This window comes from Cyrtonyx montezumae, unplaced genomic scaffold (assembly GCF_038088225.1).
Source record: "Cyrtonyx montezumae isolate F1298 unplaced genomic scaffold, pur_monq_1.0 scaffold_11, whole genome shotgun sequence".
Taxonomy (NCBI): domain Eukaryota; kingdom Metazoa; phylum Chordata; class Aves; order Galliformes; family Odontophoridae; genus Cyrtonyx; species Cyrtonyx montezumae.
This window is the reverse complement of record NW_027071837.1, coordinates 15,245,266-15,264,723: the sequence shown is the minus strand read 5'-3', so window position 1 is coordinate 15,264,723 and position 19,458 is coordinate 15,245,266. Positions and strand designations below refer to the sequence as shown.

Here is a 19,458-nt window from a genome sequence, read left to right as displayed (position 1 = left end):
GAGTGCAAGATGAGCAGTCAGAGAGCCGATGTCCAAGCAAAGGCACACCAGCTCAGTGCCCTCAGTGCCCGTGCACGGTGCAGGCACACAGGAGGCAGCCCTGCCCCACGCACACTGCTAGGCCACAGCTCAGCTCTGCCCCCGAGAGAGATGCTCCCAGTTTGTCTTTTTCCAGCGCGAGGAACAACAGGGAGACTTTGTTCCTGTAGAGGAGCTTTGGAAGGACCGAATATCCTCCTGTTAGGGGATGAGCTCGTCCCCGGCTTCATCCGCTTCAGGGCTGTGCCGGTGGATGGATGCAGGAGCTGAGCATCGTAGGGGGATGAGGGCAACTCCGGCTCGGGGGCATTCCGGCCGCCCCCGCCGTGCCCGGCCGGGACCGCGGTCGCCTGCCCTCCCCTCCCCTCCCCTCCCCACACTCTCGCCTCGCTCTCCTCTGCGCGGCCCCGGCTCTCCGCCTCCTCCCCTCCCCTCAGGCAGCGCACGCACCGCACTCACTCACTCACACACACGCACACACACACACACACACGCACGCAGCGGCGATGCAGCTTTAAAGGGACAGCCGCAGCCCGCGGACCGGCCCTCGCGAGGCCGCGTAGCACCCGCCGAGCTCAGCCCCGAGCGGTGCCGCCCCGAGCGCTCGGGAGACGGCGGGACCGAGGGCTGCGCGCCCGCCTCCCTCCAAGTTTGATCGATCACCCCCTCCCGGGCCGGCTCCGCTCCCACCATCTTTGGGGGAAGTCCCTGCGCTGCGAGGGGAGGGGGGGTGGGGGGTGGGGTGGGGGGGCTGCTGGAGACGGGGGGGAGAAAGGCAACCTGACAGCCAATGAGCCCTGCCCGGCTGGGGTGAAGGCAGGAGGAGAGGGAGCTGGGGAAGGGGAAGAAGAAAAAAAGAAGAAAAAAAAAAGAAAAAAAGAAGAAGAAGAAGGGAAGAAAGGAGGGGAGAGCATCCTTTCACTACCTCCACCGGCATCGCCTCCACCATTGACACCGCTCCGCGCCTCCGCTCGCGCCCATCCATGCCCGTGCCGCCGGTCGGGTGTTAGGGCTGAACCGCAGCGGCTGAAGAAAATGGGGCAGCGCGCGGGCCGTGCCGTGCCGCTGCTGCTGCTGCTGCTGGCGGGGCTGCTGGGCGAGGCGCGGGCAGGATTCCCCAACACCATCAGCATCGGTAAGCGCTCCGCCGCCCCGAGCCGCGCCGGGGAGCGGGGGGAGCCGGGGAAGGATCCGCGCCCGCAGCCGGGAGCGGTGCGCAGTGGTCCCCGGGCTGCGCTCCGTCCGCCCCGCAACGACGCGGGCTTTGCTCCGCGCTCCTGCGGAATCGCATCCCGCATGGCGTGGATCTGCAGCGGCGTGCCCCGAACCCGCGGCCGGCGCCGAGCGTGCGAGGAAACTTGCTCCTCGAGCCCCGCTCCCGCACGGCCGGCACCGCACATCCCGCACCGCGTCGTGCCCAGCCCGCAGCCCGCAGCCCGCCTGCCCAACTCCCGGCGGCGCTCCGGGGTCCGCACCGCCGCTCCCGGGCTGCTCCGCCCCGTCCCCCGCGGGCAGCGGAGGTGGCCGCGTCGCGGTGCCGCAGCTCCGGGCGGCTCCGGGGCACCGGGCTGCGATGTGCGTGTGCCTCGCAGCCCAACTTCGGGCTCGGAGCGGCGTTCCGTGCGCGCCCCGCCACAGCCGCGCGCTCACAGCCTGCGCTGGCCGCTCGCTGCCGAGATGCGCGGTATGCGGATGTAACCCGGTGCCGCTGCCTGCGCTAACCGCCCGCTCTGAAATGCCTTCTCCCTTCTTTTTTTCTTTTTTTTTCTTCTCTTTTCTCCGCTCCTAGGTGGACTTTTCATGAGAAACACTGTTCAGGAGCACAGCGCGTTTCGGTTTGCTGTGCAGTTATACAACACAAACCAAAACACCACCGAAAAGCCCTTCCATCTGAACTACCACGTAGATCACTTGGACTCTTCCAACAGTTTTTCAGTGACAAATGCTTGTAAGTAAATACACGCTTTTAAAAATTGTATCTATCTCTTTGTTATCCGGTATTACATTCCCTTTGCCCCTGGCAGCCTCGAGTACTCCGCCGTGTGACACAGTGCAACAAATGTGCGTGCTGCCGTCAGGCTCAGTGGATTTGCGGCATTATGTGATTGAATAATACCTTAGAGAAAAGTTCCCTCGCCACTTTTTTCCTCATTTTTAGTTTTATTTTCCACAAAAGCAACCAGGTTGTGCATGTAGCAGCAGTGTGCAGCCGTGACCAGTGGATTGCCACTGAGGTAGCATCTCCCCTCCGAGGCTCCAGCCTGGCTGTTTGCAAATAGTACCATGTAGGAATAAAACAGAAGCAGCTGATAACAAATGACCTTTAGGAGCAGAACCAGAGGGGCTTACGTACCTCCTCTGACCTGATATACCAGCTTCTTTCCTTACTGTAAAGTCCTGTTAAAAGCTGAGAAGTCTGTCGAGTGATGAATGTCTTTAGAGCTGAGGGAAGATGGAATCAGAATGCTTAGCATCATGAGAAACAGCTCTGCATGAGAAATGCATCTGTGTAATTTGAGCTTCTATTAACAAAAGGAAGCAGAACAGAACTTCGTGTGGTGGCAACGTGTTAAAATGCCAAATCTCATTCTGAAAGACCGGTGCGTGCTCTGCATTTAAAAAAGCATCCCTTTATCAGTCGTGGTTCCTGAATATGTGTTTCACTGATGTGTCTGTGCTCAGTTGTGTGCAGTTTCTATCACTGGCTTTTGAAAATGAGAGGAGTCCTCTTGTGAGGTGGTTCCGCGCACTTCACAGCGCACAGAATTACATCTGTACATGATCTAAAGAACCTGAATGCAGTGTCCAAACTTTGTGTTACGATCAAGATTCCTGTTTGTACACTCACTGTATGACATTTCCAAAGAGGAGGCACTGCACTGAAAGGCTGCGCTGAAGTGGCAGCGTACTGCAAACTGCAATCTTCTATTTCAAAACAATTTCACGTTTGAATGGGCTCTTTTGGTTTTGTTTGTTGGGGTTATTAGGATTGTCCTTATCATGTCCTGAGCTATATAATGGGCAGGCTGTAAGAGCAGATGCTTCATTCTTCCTCGGTATTGAGGTATTTTCCAAGAAAGGTGGTGGTTATGAAATAAACAGTAAGGAAATTCTTGGACAACTTTTGGGTTGATACTCTAATGTATCCCCCATGTGACTGCTTCATGTTAATGCAGCGCTACTTTTTAAAGGGCTTTGAAGTAGGACCTTTAAAAGTCGGGGGGAGGTAATTATATCCAATTAAAATATCTGTAAAGTAGAAAAAAATAGGGTAAATAAAATTGCGCCTGTACTTTGCATCTTATTTTGCTAATCCTATCCTGCCTCAACAGCTCTTACAACAAACATCTGACTATTAATCCTTAATCAGTGTAATCCCTTCAAGAGGGCTATATCTCACACGTAGTTCCCTAAATATCAATTATATGGATTTAAACTAAATACATTAAACTGCTTGGGTGATTAGTGATTAATTGTTTTTTAAAAGTTCTCCCAGCACTTCCTCACAGATCCCACCAAGACCAGTGAGGCACGCACGCGATCAGAGGCAGCCCATGTATTATTTAGTCAGTGTGCTACTCATTAGTGAAAGCCGGCGTGACTGTCGCACGATGAGCTGGTTTTCTGCAGAGCAGGGCTGCGTATTCCAACACACCGGCATAGTAAAATTGGGAAACTCAAATCTCTGGAGAAACCGTAGACCAGAGAATACCAACCTGCAGTAACCTATTTAAAAATAGGAGATGTGAAAAAAGCAACAGAAGAAAGAAAATGAAAAGGTGACCTTGGCCATAGCTGTGTTAACCATCTGGTAATAGTGGTAAGAAAACAATACAGTGATTGGAAGTCACCACTCTCAGTAGCTCAAATTAAAATAAAGAAAGAAATAGAAGAACAGTTGCTCCTTCCAGATCTGCAAGCAGCTATCTTTGAAGAACACTCATATATATCGATGCATCAGGAATCAAGCCCCACATGCTACATGGCTAACATGTGAAAGATGCTGGCCTCCAAGCCACTAATATTATCCTTGCTTCCTCCTGGAGTAGCAGATAATTTCAGGGTGCTGCCACGAAAGAATTCTTCCCACAACATTTTTGCTTCTCTTGAAGATAAGCATAAATTGTCTCTGGTGCTGTCACACAACCTTTTGATCAATATTTGCAATTGGCAGGAATCCATATGAGAGAGAGCTGCAGTGACTCTGACTGCCTGCACCGGAGACAAAGGCTGTGACTGACTTTGTGATGGGATATATAACAGAGCTGGAGGGAAATCAGGCAAAGTAGCCTGTGTGGGTTGAACCTAGTGCCTCTGCGAGGCCCTATCCATCAACTAGTAATTTGCATTCTCCTTTCATCTGTATTATATGGTAGTAGCTGTAGTAAGTGTTCATGTGTGTAGCAATTGGGCTCTGCTTAGAAAAGACTTAGGTTTTTGCTGTGCAACTGCATATCCCACTTGCTGCAATCTGGTGCATTCCAGAGGCAGGAAAAAAAACCTCTTCTAAACTATCCTCATGAGCCAGAGATAAAAGGCCCACCTCTAGTAGGCTTGATTTGGCAGTATCCCAACATGAGAACAAAGTTGTTTAGAAGCAAAAGAAAATTCCTACCCTAAGCCCCTCCTTCTCATTCCTTTTTCAGTTAAATGATGCATAATCTGATTCATGTACATGCGTTCCCTGCTTCACTGCCAGCACTGAGCCTCTCTCTGTATATTTAATTTACACGCGTGCATAAGGTATTCATTCACTCTGTGTTTATCTACTCATCTATTTATTTAGCTGTGTGATGTCTTCACGGAGAGCAAATGCAAACATAGAGGAAAATTCCAGTGTATTAAAGAGGAATTAAAGTTTATCATTCGGCCATGGCAGGATTTATTGTACCTTTTAGAATAGGAAGCTTTTTGCAATCAGAGAAAAACAGAAAGGAAGAAAGTTACCTGAATGCACGAAATGAACTGAAATGCGTCTATTTTCTTGAGAAATGCTCAGTGGGGAGTGAGGTCTTTCAAAATAATGCAGCTATAACAACTGAAAGGTATAAATTCGTCACTGGGAGCGTCTTCCACATTTTCACTGTAATCTGTGATAAAGGATGTTGGTATTAATGCTGAATTATGTGCAGTTCTGTAGGTGATATTCTCTAGAAATAGCCCATGTATGTCTTTCTGCTCTGCACTTGTAGTGCACTACACTAACACTGCTCTAGCCTCTGCAGTGTCAGCTCATTAGCACACAGATCTCATATTCCCTCTCTGCACTGTCATTGCAAAAAATTGCTGTTGTACACCTTCACAGCCAACAAACGTGCTCGTGCATTACATACAGTTTTCAAGAAATATGTAGAAATGGAGTCAGTGCTATACGTAGTTCCCACGGAATTTCTCAGCAGAAAGCATTCGTTTTCATTAAAATCTGTTGATCACGTAATGATAGTGATGGGATGTGTGCAGGAGAAAGGGAGTTTGATTGCAGAATCTAATTAATCTACAGGCAGATTCCCTCTCTCAGCTGCACCCAGCCCACTGGCTGTCCCGTTGTTCTGTCTGCCATTTCTCACGCATCTTCTGAACCCAGAAGCCTGTTCTGATAAATTTTGGTGTAGAGTTTTGGTTTTTGTTTTCTACTGGCACTTGTTTTTTAAGAAACCAAAAAGAAAGGGGGAAAGAAAAAAGAAGAGGGACGATGTAATTACATGCTTACTTTAAGTTGCTAAAATCACTTGTCTGACTGTACAGACACTTTCTTAAGGAGCTCAGATTTCTGGCTTTCTTTGAAAATCATTCTTTAGTGTCCTGCAGTCCTTTGTTTAATGTTGAAGATTCAGCTCAGATTTCAGTCAAAGTGTCAGTTTGTTACTGTGAGACCGTTACAGAACATGATACCACAGGGTTAGCAGCAAACAATTTTGCCAGTTGAATTGTATTTTTTCCTTTTCCCAATGGCCAGGTGCACACATACATATATATAAACATATATATATATATGCTCAAATCCATACTCAGTTGGACATGTGGACTCTCCTGCATACACAGGGTTTTTCCTTACATGATGCTCAGCATTTCTTTTTGCCAGCGGGCAGATAATTTGCTTCCCTTGCATCTGTGTGCTTTTTGGCCAGCTGGCAGAGGACACTGATGCTGAAAGCGGTCAGCTCCCTTCTGCCAAAAGCATAAGGATGTCTCTAACAGCCTTGCCAAGTTTGGGCCATGTACTGGTGGCTTTGCTCAGTAGGAACCACAGGGTAGGTGCCTAACTCTCCCAGTACAGATTGCGCTATGGTTTCTCCCCCAGTAGTTAAAGACCTGGAGCTTTGCTTTCCATGCTCTTCTGTTGATTACAGACCCCCAAAAATGCTTTTGATGCTGCAGAACTTGCTTAAGTATTGTATGTTACTGCTGTGTGGCAAAGCAGATCAGCTTAAGAGCCAAAGCTCTTGCAATACTGGGGTAGACGAAAGGGTGAAGAAGGGTGTATGGCCAACTGAAGTTTGTTTCTGGTTCATGGCAGAGCGGGAGATTTGTCTTTAATGTGAATGTTGACTCAGCATTAGAAGAACAGTATTGTTTTATATTGATTTTTATTATTTCATAATTTTAAAATGAGCTGGCTCTCCTTTCTCTCCTCCTCCACTATGTACTTATGCATTTACATGTTACTTAGATGTTAGGATTAAATTTAACTCACACTGCCGAGAGGAAAGAAAACATTGATACAAATGGGCACTTTTTTGGGAAGCTCTGTGAATTCTGTGAACGGGGGTTGGACTCGATGATCTCTAGAGGTCCCTTCCAACCCCTACAATTCTGTGATTCACTGAATGAATGAAGAGTGCATCACAATGAGGAGATCCATTCACTCATTCAATTTCAGAAAGTTACAGAGATCCGTTTGTCCAGTTTTCCTGTATAGCACTGTGTGTGGAGGACCTGGCGTATGTTGGAGAGCTGCTGATGAACTCCAAATCCCAGTGAAGTGCGTATACAGCTATAGTTTAAGAAACAGAGATGCCACATTGGGAAACAGCATATGCCAACAACTTATTAACAGTTTTAAGCCGCAGAAAATGGTGGGTTTCTTTCCTCCTGTCGAGGAGGAGGGAGGCCATCCTACTGCAAGTGTAGGACTGTTGTACAGGAAGGTGTGAAATGAAGGGAGCTGAGGTATCTTCAGCAATTCTTTGTTGTCACAATCCAGAAGTTAGATGTTTTTCCATTCAGACCGCATATTTTGTCATTACCCATTCTGGAATGCAAATTTTGATGTAGTTAGACATCCTTACAGTGTTATTAGAATATGTTCTTTTTAAAGGAGTGACACTTTGGTTTCGTGTTTAATGTCTCAAATCAAGCCAAATAACAGTCACGTCCATTTATTGTGAAGAAAATGTTTGGTGGTTTTGTATTTGGCATTTAAGATGGAGCCTAGAGTCAGTAGCTTCTGTGCTGCTTTAAAGAATAATCACTGGAAGGCCAAGGCCTCTGTTCTAAAGGAGATTGTAGGCTGCCTAAAAGCTCCATGCCTATTGTTGTAAGGCTACATTTGCTACACAGGGCCTTGTACCTCCACTAGAACACTGTAATGATCTAAAAATAGGAATATGAAAATGATTGATCCAGGTCAAACCAGTTTCTCTGGAACTGTGTTGTGGTCGCTGCAATGAAGCAGTTTTCAGATTTCATCCATGGGGGTTCTGTTTCTTCTAAGCCAATGTGTATGTGTTACACTGCCCCTCAGAGGCTGAGGCATGCTTCCCTTAGTTATATTACCTTATTTGTGATCTTCAGAAAGTCAAATATCTCAAAAACCTCAGGGCTGGAAAAATCCTGGACTTTTTTTACGTGCAGTCATACAGTGAGGACTGCAAAGCAGACTCATTGTTGGACTGTTTGTAGGCATTGCAGCATGGAGATCCATAGCTATCACACGGCTTCACGATGTGTACTCTGGCTTTATCTTTCAGGGAGCCAGGAGGTAGTTCTGTAGCACCAAACACGTGGGGTTCATTTATCACACATATCTATATGTGAAGCATTCAAAGGCACTGTGTGCCTTTGTAGATGATACCACCACGACGTAGTTGTTAGTGGTTAAACTATCACATTTGCATGGAGCAAGAGAAACGGGCAGTAAGGTTTCTGCATAACGAGGAAAAGTAAATGTTGGAAGGAGTAATATGAATGAATCCACCTAGCAGCCATTCATGCGTGTCCCCATTGTGGAGTGTGAGGCAGTGGATCTGCTTTATCATCCTCTTAAGTGCTTCTAACTTAGCGAGCGGCAGCACGTAGCCCTCACACACACAGCACAGGAGGCACAGGAGCCCTTCCACGTGAGGATCAACCCACAGTGGCACTGTGCTGGGGATTCTCCTCTAGAATTGGCTAGTAGCCCTGGTGAGGGCTGTTCTGCTGAATGGAGTGAGATAGCTGATCACCTACATGTAATTGTTTGGCTAGACAACACGGATGTTTTAGATGTGCTGAAAGTTGTTTTTAAATGCAGTTTACGACATGATGATGTGAGTTAAGTTACTACATTTGAGTGTTCGATCCAGCCCCATGTGTTGGGCTTGCATTTGTTGGCATTTGGTCAAATTTGATGTTTGTAATTCTGATCAGGAATTTTTAAAAATAATGCAAGGCTGCATGATGACTCCACTTTCTTGACTCCATCGTAATACAAGAACTGCAAGATAACTCCGCTGTCTTGAAACCTTTAACACAGGAACTACCTTTAAAATGATATGCAGTTATTTTGGAAATGTATACCCACTGCCTGATAGTGTATATTCCATGCCTGCTTCTTTTATTCCATATTGTTTTATTCCATCATTATTTTCACACCCCGTTCTCCTGGACTGATGCATGCAGGTTGCTTGCTGATTTTACCTGCAGTTTTGTTACGTGCAAACATCAAGCATTTGGGCCCAGCCTGAGTGGTCAGGGGGCTGAACTTCAGAAATTGCAGTGTATCAGATGGCTCTTAGCATGATTTGGAGTCAGTCAGTTTGCTACTTCTGGTAGCACAGGTTTGCCACTTCTTATACAGGAGTAATACCTGTATCAGGCAGGGATTGCGGGGCAGTTTGCAGTGAGAAACATGGAGAGCCGTGGCTAAAAATGCTATTTTGTTGATCACTTCTTTAATTCCTAACCCTTATAGGAAATAAACAGCAAACAAAATTGTACTCTTCGTTCTTCTGGAAAAATAAATGGAAATGAGCACTTACTCATTTGGTGTCCTTGCCAGAAAAAGACGTGTTCCCACTAATGGACCTAGGACAGCACGTGTCAGTGCTGTGCAGCAAGCTGATCTGTCACTTGACAAAGGAGAAATCTTCAGCTCTTCACCTGAAATAAGCAAAGCCGTTGGAAAGAAAGCAAGCTTAATACTTTGCCTTGCACACACCCTGGATCTCTGTTATAAGCATGGTCCACACTTCTGCAGCACAGCACGTGCCCAGTCCTTGCCTGCCTGACCCACTCTCAGACCCTTTATTTCAGTGGTAGGAGGAGAGCCATCTTTACTGGAACCAGCATTGCCTGTTGCTTTCTCCCTCTGAGGTTTGTAGAATGTGCTAAAATTGAAGTCTCAGGGCTGCTAGCTTTGCCGAGAGGCGTGGGGCAGTGCTTTGGGGGGATTGCCACGGAGTTGCATGGTTTCTTTATCTGATTTCTGTTTCTGAGATCTCAGTCTGAGATAGACACTACAGCCCTTAAGTTCCTTAAGTCTCTTCTGCAGTTTTGTTGTTCTCATTGTTTTGGGAGAGGGTGGAGGTGAAGTGAGAGGTGACTTGGGAAGATAACTCGGTAAAGAATTGATCTTTAACAGCTGTAGGGGTTTTGTCTCCTTAGGCCTTACGCTTATGTCACCAAGTTAGGATTCTAATGAAGCCTGGTGGTCAGAAAACTCCAGTTCATGTGTGTTCCTTTTTCCTAGTGGTTAGATAAGAGCTAATTAGCATTCATTGATCTGCAAAGAACTGACCCAGGGTCTAACCCTGCATTGAATCTGAATTGGTTGGGGGATTCAAAACTGTCTGGCAGGTTTAATGTACTCGATCATCTTTCTCCAAAGTGTTTAGTGATCTGGTGACACCATCAGAGTGACTTCACTACCATTGTGGAGTACTGCAAAAGGAGTTGGATCTGAGGATGTTACATCAGTATAACATCAATCCCACTCTTATTTTAATCAGTGGTAGTTTTAGCATGTTTATATTAAACTCCTTGAACAGCTCAGGCTGTGTTCCTCCATTACACCATGATCTCACTGCAGTTCTGGGCATCCTATAAATGGATTGGATACCCCAGAACATCATGCTGCGTGATTTCAAAACCACTGAAACATGAAACACTGGAACATGATGGGAAAAGATAGCAGCTGTGTAGCTTGCTGGTCTTTCATTTCAGATGTACTTGCAAAAAGATTTTGGAGATTAGCTTGGGATCAACCAGAAAATTGGAGAATTAAGAATAAAAGCTTCCTTAATAGTTTCAGGCTTCAAAAAATTGATTCAGTTTCAGATAAAGCCAAATGTTTTGTTTTGAAAATGGCTGTTTCTGGGTTTTGTGTTTTTGGCTTTTTTTTCCCCTGACTGAAACAATTTGGTGAAGCGTGTATCAGTTAGCATAATGTTTCTGCAGACATGAATCTGTCTTTTTCAATGCTAGAGCACCTGTTCTGTCCAATTTTTCTGATGACATATAGGTGATGGATGTGAAAAGGGTGTGTGTGTGAGTTTTGGAAGAAACTGTCTGTATTTTCCAGTGTGTATTGTTCAAGCTGCTTGTGATGGATTTTATGGATAGACAATTTTTGTCAGTTCAAGTATGTATAGCATGTCTTTCCACACCATCTACAGGCAACTGACTTTATCACCTGGAGAGGCAGTGAGATAAGCCCCGAATTGACCAGGGAACACTCCTGAAGCTTTGCACTATTCTAGTTCAGCTCTCCAGGAGCAGAAGTTACCTTGTTTAAAGCATGGACTGGTACGGCTTTACTGCATGCAGACAGTGGTAAATGTAGCAGTGCTTTCTACAGCCACACTGACTCATCTGAAAACCGTGCATTCCAGTGCATTAGTTGTGTTCTGTGCTATGCAACACAGGAAGAATTTGCAAGAGGTGGTACATAGCTTTGCATGGCTTCAGGGAGAAGCCATTCACTGAGAATGAAATGGTTTTGTGCCTCATTGTTCAACAGGATTAAAAACCCCTCTTTGTATTCCTTTAAATAAATATGGGGATACATAGTGCATCCTTATTCTGATCTGATTTACAGCAGATGAATTTGCAGTAGCTCCATGGGAGTTGGATGGAACGAAGCCTGCAAGGAGTGATCCTTCATGGGGTATTCCTGACTTTAATCCTCCCAGTGAAGGGGGGTGTGGGTCCTGGGGCAGCCCATGTATCCTTCACAGGAGATTCTGAGCCACCTGTGGGCAGGACTGCCCAGGTTGCCCGTGCTCTCCGGCAGCCAGCTGAATGCCCCCTTGTGCCGCGTTGCACATATTTCCTCTGGCAACTTTGGGAAGTTTAACAAAACATTCACGTTCAGCAGTAATAAGTGTCCCTTTATAAATGATGCTGGGTGTCTCAGAAGTATCTGTAATAGACTGTGTAGAGTAGAATCTGCCAAGGAAAGATTTTGTTTTTCAGCTGAAACAAAATAGAGTAAATCAAATAGTCTCCAGTGCAAAGTGCTGACCTTGCTTTTATCAGGAGTGGTGCCATCTCCACTTCCAGGGCTTCATTTTTCTTTTTTTTTTCCCTTTTTCCCACATCCATGTATTTTTGCAGCTGCGAACCTTTCACTACTTTTCTTTCTCTCTCTCTCTCTGCACCGGTTTATGGATTTTGCAATTCTTGAATGAATAAAGGCTGGGTGACATTGAAGACCATAGATTTCTTTGTGAAATTTAAGCCGTTGTGTCTCACCTACTTGCATCAGTAGTGGCAGTACTATTTGAAAAACATGGCACCTTTTTCTGAGGCACTGTAGAGTTAAGAACAGATCTTTGACAAAACACGGGCTTTTGGAGGATGCATAAAGCTAATGTTTTAAGCTGTTTTCATCGGTAAAAACACCCTGTTATTTTCCATGAGCAGTGATGCTGCTCACCCCTGTAGCCTGGTCAGGCTGTAGCCTGGATTGCTATCAACATAAATCAGTTATTCTTCTGGAAGCTTTATTCAGATAAATTATCTGCACTTCCTGCCTTAAATTCTCACTGTGTTGTTCTGCAGCGTGAGCCCTTCTCTCACATAAGTTGCATTTGAGATTTGAGTTGAAGCAATCTCTGCATACACTGAAGGATGCAATTTGATATTAAAGTATGTTTTTCCCTGCAGGCTTTTCTGAAAAGATTCTGTGCTTCCTTGATAATGTCTGGAGATTCCCTGTGTTAATAAGAATTGCTTTGTTAATTGATTCCAGAATCTGCTGCTCTGGAATAGTCTGCCTTCATCAGGATCTGCACATGAATTTTAAAGTGGCATCTTCCTGGACAAAATTGCGAGCAGGATTTATATGATTCCTTCTTTCTTCTGTGCAGTCTCTCAAAATTCTTGCATCAGCCCTGAGTATTTCTTGTGCATGGCGGATTGAATTCCATCCATTGCAGGGTTCTCTTGAAGGGAATTAAAATCTTCATGGCGATAACATAATTAATATTGATTGTTAATTGTGTTTTCGTGAGGGTTGGACAACGCAGCATGTGAAATATGAATCTGTCGTTTTTGTTTCCTGGAAATTCAGCTGTATAATTCAATGTCTGTGGAGCATACTTGCAAAAAAATATCAGAAATCTCCAAAGACAGGAACGTGGAAAATGGGTGTAGGATGGGGCAGTTGCAGTTTAAGATTCTCACATGCAGTCCTGCCTGTTTTATTCCTGGATGAAGGATCCTATAGAAGTATGAAGTACTGAGGTGAAACCCAGTGGCTGAGCAGGTCTCTTGAGACTTTATTCTGCAGGGCTGCTTCTCCCCAGAGCCTGTGGGCAGAGCTCAGTGCATGCCAGCTGCAGCTGTGCAGGCCTGCATCCCCTTGGAGCTCTTCCTTACAGATCTTCTGGCTAACACTGTGGTGCACTGCCATCTGATCACTTAACCTGAAAATGAGGGTCTTTGTTTTATCAGTTCACCATTGTCCTACCCACTTTGGTTTCTGTTGGTTTTGTGACCACTTCCCACTTTGAGTGCTGTCACAGGGAAGCGTAAAGAGTTGTGCATGATTACCATGCAGATGTGACATGCTATTGCCAGTAGAGAGAAAAAAATTGTGACTTTAAAATATTGATGATCAAAGCAATAACGATTTGCAGTTTGATACATTCACCCTTAAAAGCTGGCTCTTCTCTACAGTTCTGCTTCAGGAATACCATGGCTTGCACATTAACATGCATTGACTTTCTATTTGCAGAGGCAGTTTGTGTGGTGCAGCTGGGCTTGTTCTACAGAGACACTGCCTGGGCTGTGGGTTTCCCATTTGTCCACTCCGAAAGGGGCATTCAGTTTCAGAGGAAATTAATGCCATTCATGTCTTTGCTGTTGACTACTAGGCTACAGAAAGACCAGCAGAATGTTTTCATGGCATGGTTGGATGTGCTAACAGTCCTTCACATCTTCACCTAGCAATAAGTATGGTTAATGCTACAGTTTTATAATTATTTTAATTGCCAGGTTAGCAATATTCTGAGCAACATTTAAGAATGAGAAGAGATTTCTTACGGGTACAGGTGGCACAGCATGATGTTTCAGCTCAGCGCAGCAGCTGTTTGGTCACCCAGCCATTGTGTCCTGCTCGATGTGTAAAGAGGGCCTGGGCATTTCTGCAGAGCTCCTTCAAGAGAGTTTCCTGGAGCACTGCATTCTGAGAAGGAGCTGAGGTGGTGGAGGTTTGGCTCCCATTCCTGGTATCTGCAAGGAAGGAATTGCTGCAGTCCGTGGTGTATTGAACTCTCTGCAGTGATGTCTCGTGGCAGCACAAATCCTGCCTGGAAGCAGATGAGTGCCAGCCCCTAGCTCAATGAGAGAACTGACCATTCCTGTGTTTCCCCTGGAGCACACACCAGGGATATTGTGATTCCTAACAGCTAAAATAGGGTCAAAAAGCCCAGTAATCATTCCTCAGATTAGGAGATTTTCCTGCAGGCTGCATTCAGGGCCCCATCCTGCAGTCCTAATCTGTGACATCTGCAGGGGTGCCACAGCAGGCAGCCCCCAGCAGCTGAGCCTGTCTCCACTGCACAGATTTGAAAGTTTTATTTGGGTTCTGGACTGGCAGAGGTGTGCTTTTTCCCTTTAGTCAGCCACCTTTTTTCCTTTTCCTGTTCTTTGTGCCTGACTTACTTTAATAGATAGAATCAGATAGAGCATAATTTTTTTAAAAAGAGCTATTTCACTTCCTGGGGACACAAATTGGTCTGCAAATGGCACCTTCTGTTCCCTGTCTGCCTGGACTCACCTCACACCCGTCAGCCCCAGCTTCAGTCTCATTCCCACTGAGCTGCTACTTTTATTTCATTCTCAAAACCTTTGTGGAGAGGGGGCAGGTTTAGCTCTGAAGTAGTTAAAATCCTAAAGTTCCTCAGAACTGACACTGGTTACCCCAGGGTAGGCTTACTCAGGGTGTTGGAGCTTCCCCTCTCAATCCAGTTTGGCTTTGAGATGCTACAAATCCTTGAGACCATGCAAGCTCCCTGCAGAGCTGGAGCTGCTGAAGCACTGGAGGGGTCCTGGTGCTTTGGTGGGATCAGCATATGAATGCGGTGAATGGTGAAAAAAACAACATTCAAGCTCTTCAGTGTTTCTTTAGTTTCTTGAAGCCCACCATACCTTTTGCACTGATGAGAGACTCCCAGAGATGAGCCCCCTAAAACAAACAGCTGAGCTTAGTAATATTTATAGATAGCCTCAGAGATCATTCATCCTTCTCAAGATGTTTATTTTTGAGCAGCCCAGTGAAACTGATGAAATTGCCAGTTGTCTGAAATGCCACTGCCAGTTGTTTGAATGAGAGGTATTGATTATGGTTACAGGACTATTCATCTCATACTGGCATGCATACAATACATGTATTACAAAAATGTTGTCTCTTTTGACAGCTGGGTTATGAAATGGTACGCTGAATTACACATCCTTATAGACAACATATACATAGACTTTCCTTAATCCTCATTCATGAATATTACAAGTTACTTAAAGGAGAAGAGAATGGAGTAACAGAGACTTATTACATAGGTCACTCTGAAAATAATGCCCCCTATATATTTCCATGGGAACTACAACAGATTCAAAAAACACAATAACACTATTTGATGGACCAAATTCTCATCTACGACTATGTTTTCAACTTAGTCACTGCCATGAGTTATGCATTTTTGCCACTGGTGAACACAAGCCTGCATACTGTGCTTGTAAAGATCTGTGAGTGGAGCTGTTTCACAGCTGCTATGATTGCATCATTGCTAGAAAAGTGTTGCCCATGCAGTCATGCAGTCCATCTTTCATTGTCCCGAACAGGTAGAAGTCAGAAGATGCCAAATCTGTAATAAACAGTGGATGTGGTAGGACAGTCTGGCCAAGACTGGCAATCTAAACAGTGTCCATGGGGACAGGTTCATTTTTATTTTAACTGACGAAGCAACACAGACTCACAGGCAACACTATTACCATGGTTTTGGTTCAGAACCAAAGACAACTTTGAGCAAACCCAATTTGCAATTCTGCCTTCATAGTAAGTCCTATCTTTCTTGTTTGTTTGTTTGTTAAAAAAAACAAACAAACAAACAGTGATGCATTGATTGTATTCATCTACACTTACCCTCCAAAGTTTTCCATCTTTCATTCTGTCACTTGGTTAATGGTGTGCATCCCAACTGCCTGGGTGCTCCATCACATCCTCCTTTTGATGTGGGGTTCACCAGAGGAGCTCAGCAGCTGTCCCCTTGGAGCAGCTTCTGTCCTCTCACAGACACAATCTGTTGTTCTGACTCGGTGCTAAACAAACCCTGAACGTTGAAGGAAAAGCCTCTGTCTCATTTTATAGAATGTGTCCCTTTGCGTTGCTATGTATTTTTAATGATTCTTATTTTGAAAAACTATGGTCGTTAAATAAAGATTAGATTTTTAAGTACTTAAAGTGCTTTAAAATTTCCATTGTCTTGCTCTGTAGTAATGAGTGATCCAAAATAGATTAAAGTGCTCAGAGCATTTTTGTTTGTTTTAATGATGCTGACTTGATGAAATCTGAAATAACCCCAGTGACTCCTGTAGTTGCCCCAGTTTAGCTAAGTGTGTCTGTGAGTAGATCTTCCCCATTTCTGTCTGTATTAATGGGTCCATTGAACGTAATCTGAATGGTGCACATGGTGTGGTGACAGGTGTAACTGTAGGATCCCTTGATCTGCGTCTTTAACGTATATTTGAAATTATAGCAAATTTATTAAATGACTTCATATAACTATTCATAAAAAATGTAAATGTGGATTCACAGCTGGAGCAGCTTGAGTTAGGGTGTGTGATTTAAGTGGGTAGAAGCAGATTTATATCGCCATGATTCTTGAAATGGTATTTAGCAATTTGTTCTTTCTGGCAATATAATGGGTAGAAATTTGTACTAATTTATGTGTTGTTCAGTTACCAAAGGATCATAATCTTCTTCACCTTGCTCTGCCTATGACAGTTTTCAATTTGATTATTTTTTAATCTTAATTTCAATTTGCTGTGGTATAAACTATCAAATTCCTGAGCAGGGAAACCAGTGTCTTTCTTTTGCTCTTACTTCCTTTTTCTTCACAGTCTGAGAATGTTCTTCAGTCACATGAAATACGCTTGTTACAATGAAAAAACGTCATTTGATCATCTCTTGTCACTGCTGCTTCAGATCCTTGCAAGACCCGTCTGCTTCTTTCTGCTTCATACCTCTCCTTTTCCTTTGTCTCCACAATGAGTCTGTTTAAGACAAACATGCTAACTGATGGTGACTTGTTTTTCAAAATTCATTAAATTTCTCTAGAATTTTAGTGAGTGTTAGGAGACATTTACATGCTTATCCTCCCTAAAGCTTGATGAGTTAGCAGAATGGATGTCCTACATGTTCCTGGAGAATAGCCCCCACAACTGCATGCCGTCAGCATGAGGTGTGAGGGGAGGATTCTTCTGATAACATGTGCACTGCAGCAGCGGGCAAGGTACAGTAGCAGGATTAAAACAGGGATGCTGCACTTGCCAAAATTTAGGGGCGTCTTCAGCTGTGAATGAATCTGCTTAATTGTTATGGAAGCCTCCCCTGCTGAAATTGTGCATCAGAGCGGCACAAGCCGAACAGTTGTGATGGCTGAACTTGCTCCTGCTGCTCATGAGCCAGACTGACTGTAAATGCAAACAGTAGGTGCTCCTCTTATCTCTAATTAAAGCACGGATACAAGTCTGACTATGCAGTGGCTGTATCAAGTGACACAAAGAGCTAACTTGGGAGTTGAGAAGCAGGCATCTTTGCTAGGTACATGTCCTCACCAGCTTTGCCTTTCTGGTTTCCTCATCAGAAAGGACAGTCTGAGGGGAAAGAAGTAGTGGAGAGTCTTCTTCGCAGTGCAGTGACAGAGCACAGGGACAGGCTGCCCAGGGAGGTGGTGGGGTCTCCTTCTCTGGAGACACTGAAGACCCACCTGGACGCCTACCTGTGCAACCTGGGCTGGGGAGCTGCTTTGGCAGGGGGTTGGACTTGATGATATTTGAAGGTCCCTTCCAACCCCTACAATTCTGTGATTCTATGATTCTGAGTCTTTCTTTCCTTTCTTCCTCTCTCTTTTCTTAATTATGAAAAATCATGATGTTTTCTTCTGTTTACTTCAGAGTAAAGAAGGAAAACTCTTGGAAATTTTAAGAAATTCCCTAAGCATTATTTTTCCCTTCCAGAGGTGCACTATGACTGTTTTTTTTCCTGCTCCATCTAGTAGCCCAGGACACACACCCACAAGCACAAATATTGCTAACTTTACACATGAATATTCCCAGGAAAACTGAGTGGAATTGCCTTTATGGAGTTAAGCATGTATGCGATTATGCAGAGAAACAAGACTCATAACTGCACACCTACAAATCACAATTAATATAATTATTTCTCCTTCTAATAGCTGTGTTGCTGCCAATACTTAATTTTCAAAATACCAAGTCATTTATAATAGTAAGATTTATATGTGATGGCTTTCTGGACTCTTAAGAGAGCAAAGGAAGAGGAGGAGGTAGGGAACGGCAGTATTGCCCTTTGAGAGGATGCATATGTGTAGCTAAAAGTCTTTATGCATGATGTTCTTCAGAATTCAGTGCAATCCGTAAACACAGTAACAGTTGGTCTGTCTAAATTGCTTGGTTGGATGAATGTGTTGGATACTCCAATTCAGGATTGTGCTTTGATTGTCATTAGCAGCAGTACCCCCTGCGAGAGCTGATGTGCCAATGTGTCTTTGAGAGGCACTGATGTAACAGATGATCACAAACCCAAATTCTCCACCCTGTCATTCCAGGGTCATTCAAGTATCCTTTTCAATTTTTTTTTTCTAAGCTTAGGCAGCAATTTAACTTTTTGAACAAAGAAACTTTGATTATGCAGTTTAAAGAGCAAATTCTATCTTCTCAATCACATTTCCTCTTGTGATTGATTTTCCTTTTTAAAAAAAACTTGATTTTTTCTTTTGCATCAGATTTTCTCTTTTTTTTTTTTCTTTCTCTTTTTCACAGCAGTGGAGGAGAATGAAATGCATATTTCTGGTCTGCTTTCTACGTACAGTGGCATCATGGTGTAATATTACTGTAATCAGTAATTTCTTAATCAGCTGCACAACAATATGGTTTACTTGGCTCATGAGAAGAGTCTCACAAGGATGAGTTAAACTTTACAGGGTGGGATGAGCTTCCCTCTCACTCTCCTCAAATAACCCAAGCCTGACCTTCAGAAATAAATCTTTTAGGAGGAGAACTTAATTATCTTGCATTTCCCACATCACTGCGTCTAATTAACTGACTATGCTTTGGACTCTCCCTCATTTTGGGAAGTTTGAATGGACCCTTTATGTACCACAGTCTTGGAAACAAACATCTTGGAAACATCCAGCATGATTAATTTCACTTATTCGCTTTATTTGTCACATTAGTTCTCTTTACTGAAGAAAATGCTAAGACAATCATGAAAATGCCAGATACTGTATTGTTTACATTTGCCTTAATGGTCCTCTTGGAAAGAGAAAACATTGTTAAGTCAGTTTCTCCTTATTCCCTACCAATACACTTTGTGATATGTTTTTATTCAATGCTGATTTTGTGGTAAAAGGATGTTTTTTGTTTGTGAATAGTTTGGATTTGGGGGCTGGGAGCAGAGAGAAGGAGAGGACCAAGTGCATG

At 44.4% G+C, this 19,458-nt stretch overlaps 1 protein-coding gene across 3 annotated transcripts in view; it reads left to right on the top strand.

Annotated features, from left to right (window-relative positions):
* The first annotated feature begins 809 nt into the window (after positions 1-809).
* Positions 810-19,458, top strand: part of GRIA3 (glutamate ionotropic receptor AMPA type subunit 3) — a 134,987-nt gene continuing 116,338 nt past the window's right edge. For 2 of the 3 annotated variants that reach the window (XM_065729670.1, XM_065729669.1), the window contains exons 1-2: positions 810-1,174; positions 1,829-1,987. In XM_065729670.1, the coding sequence (XP_065585742.1) occupies positions 1,075-1,174; positions 1,829-1,987 (259 nt within the window). In that variant the 5' untranslated portion in view covers positions 810-1,074. The remainder of the gene's footprint in view (positions 1,175-1,828; positions 1,988-19,458) is intronic. The other variant, XM_065729668.1, reaches the window with a different exon arrangement.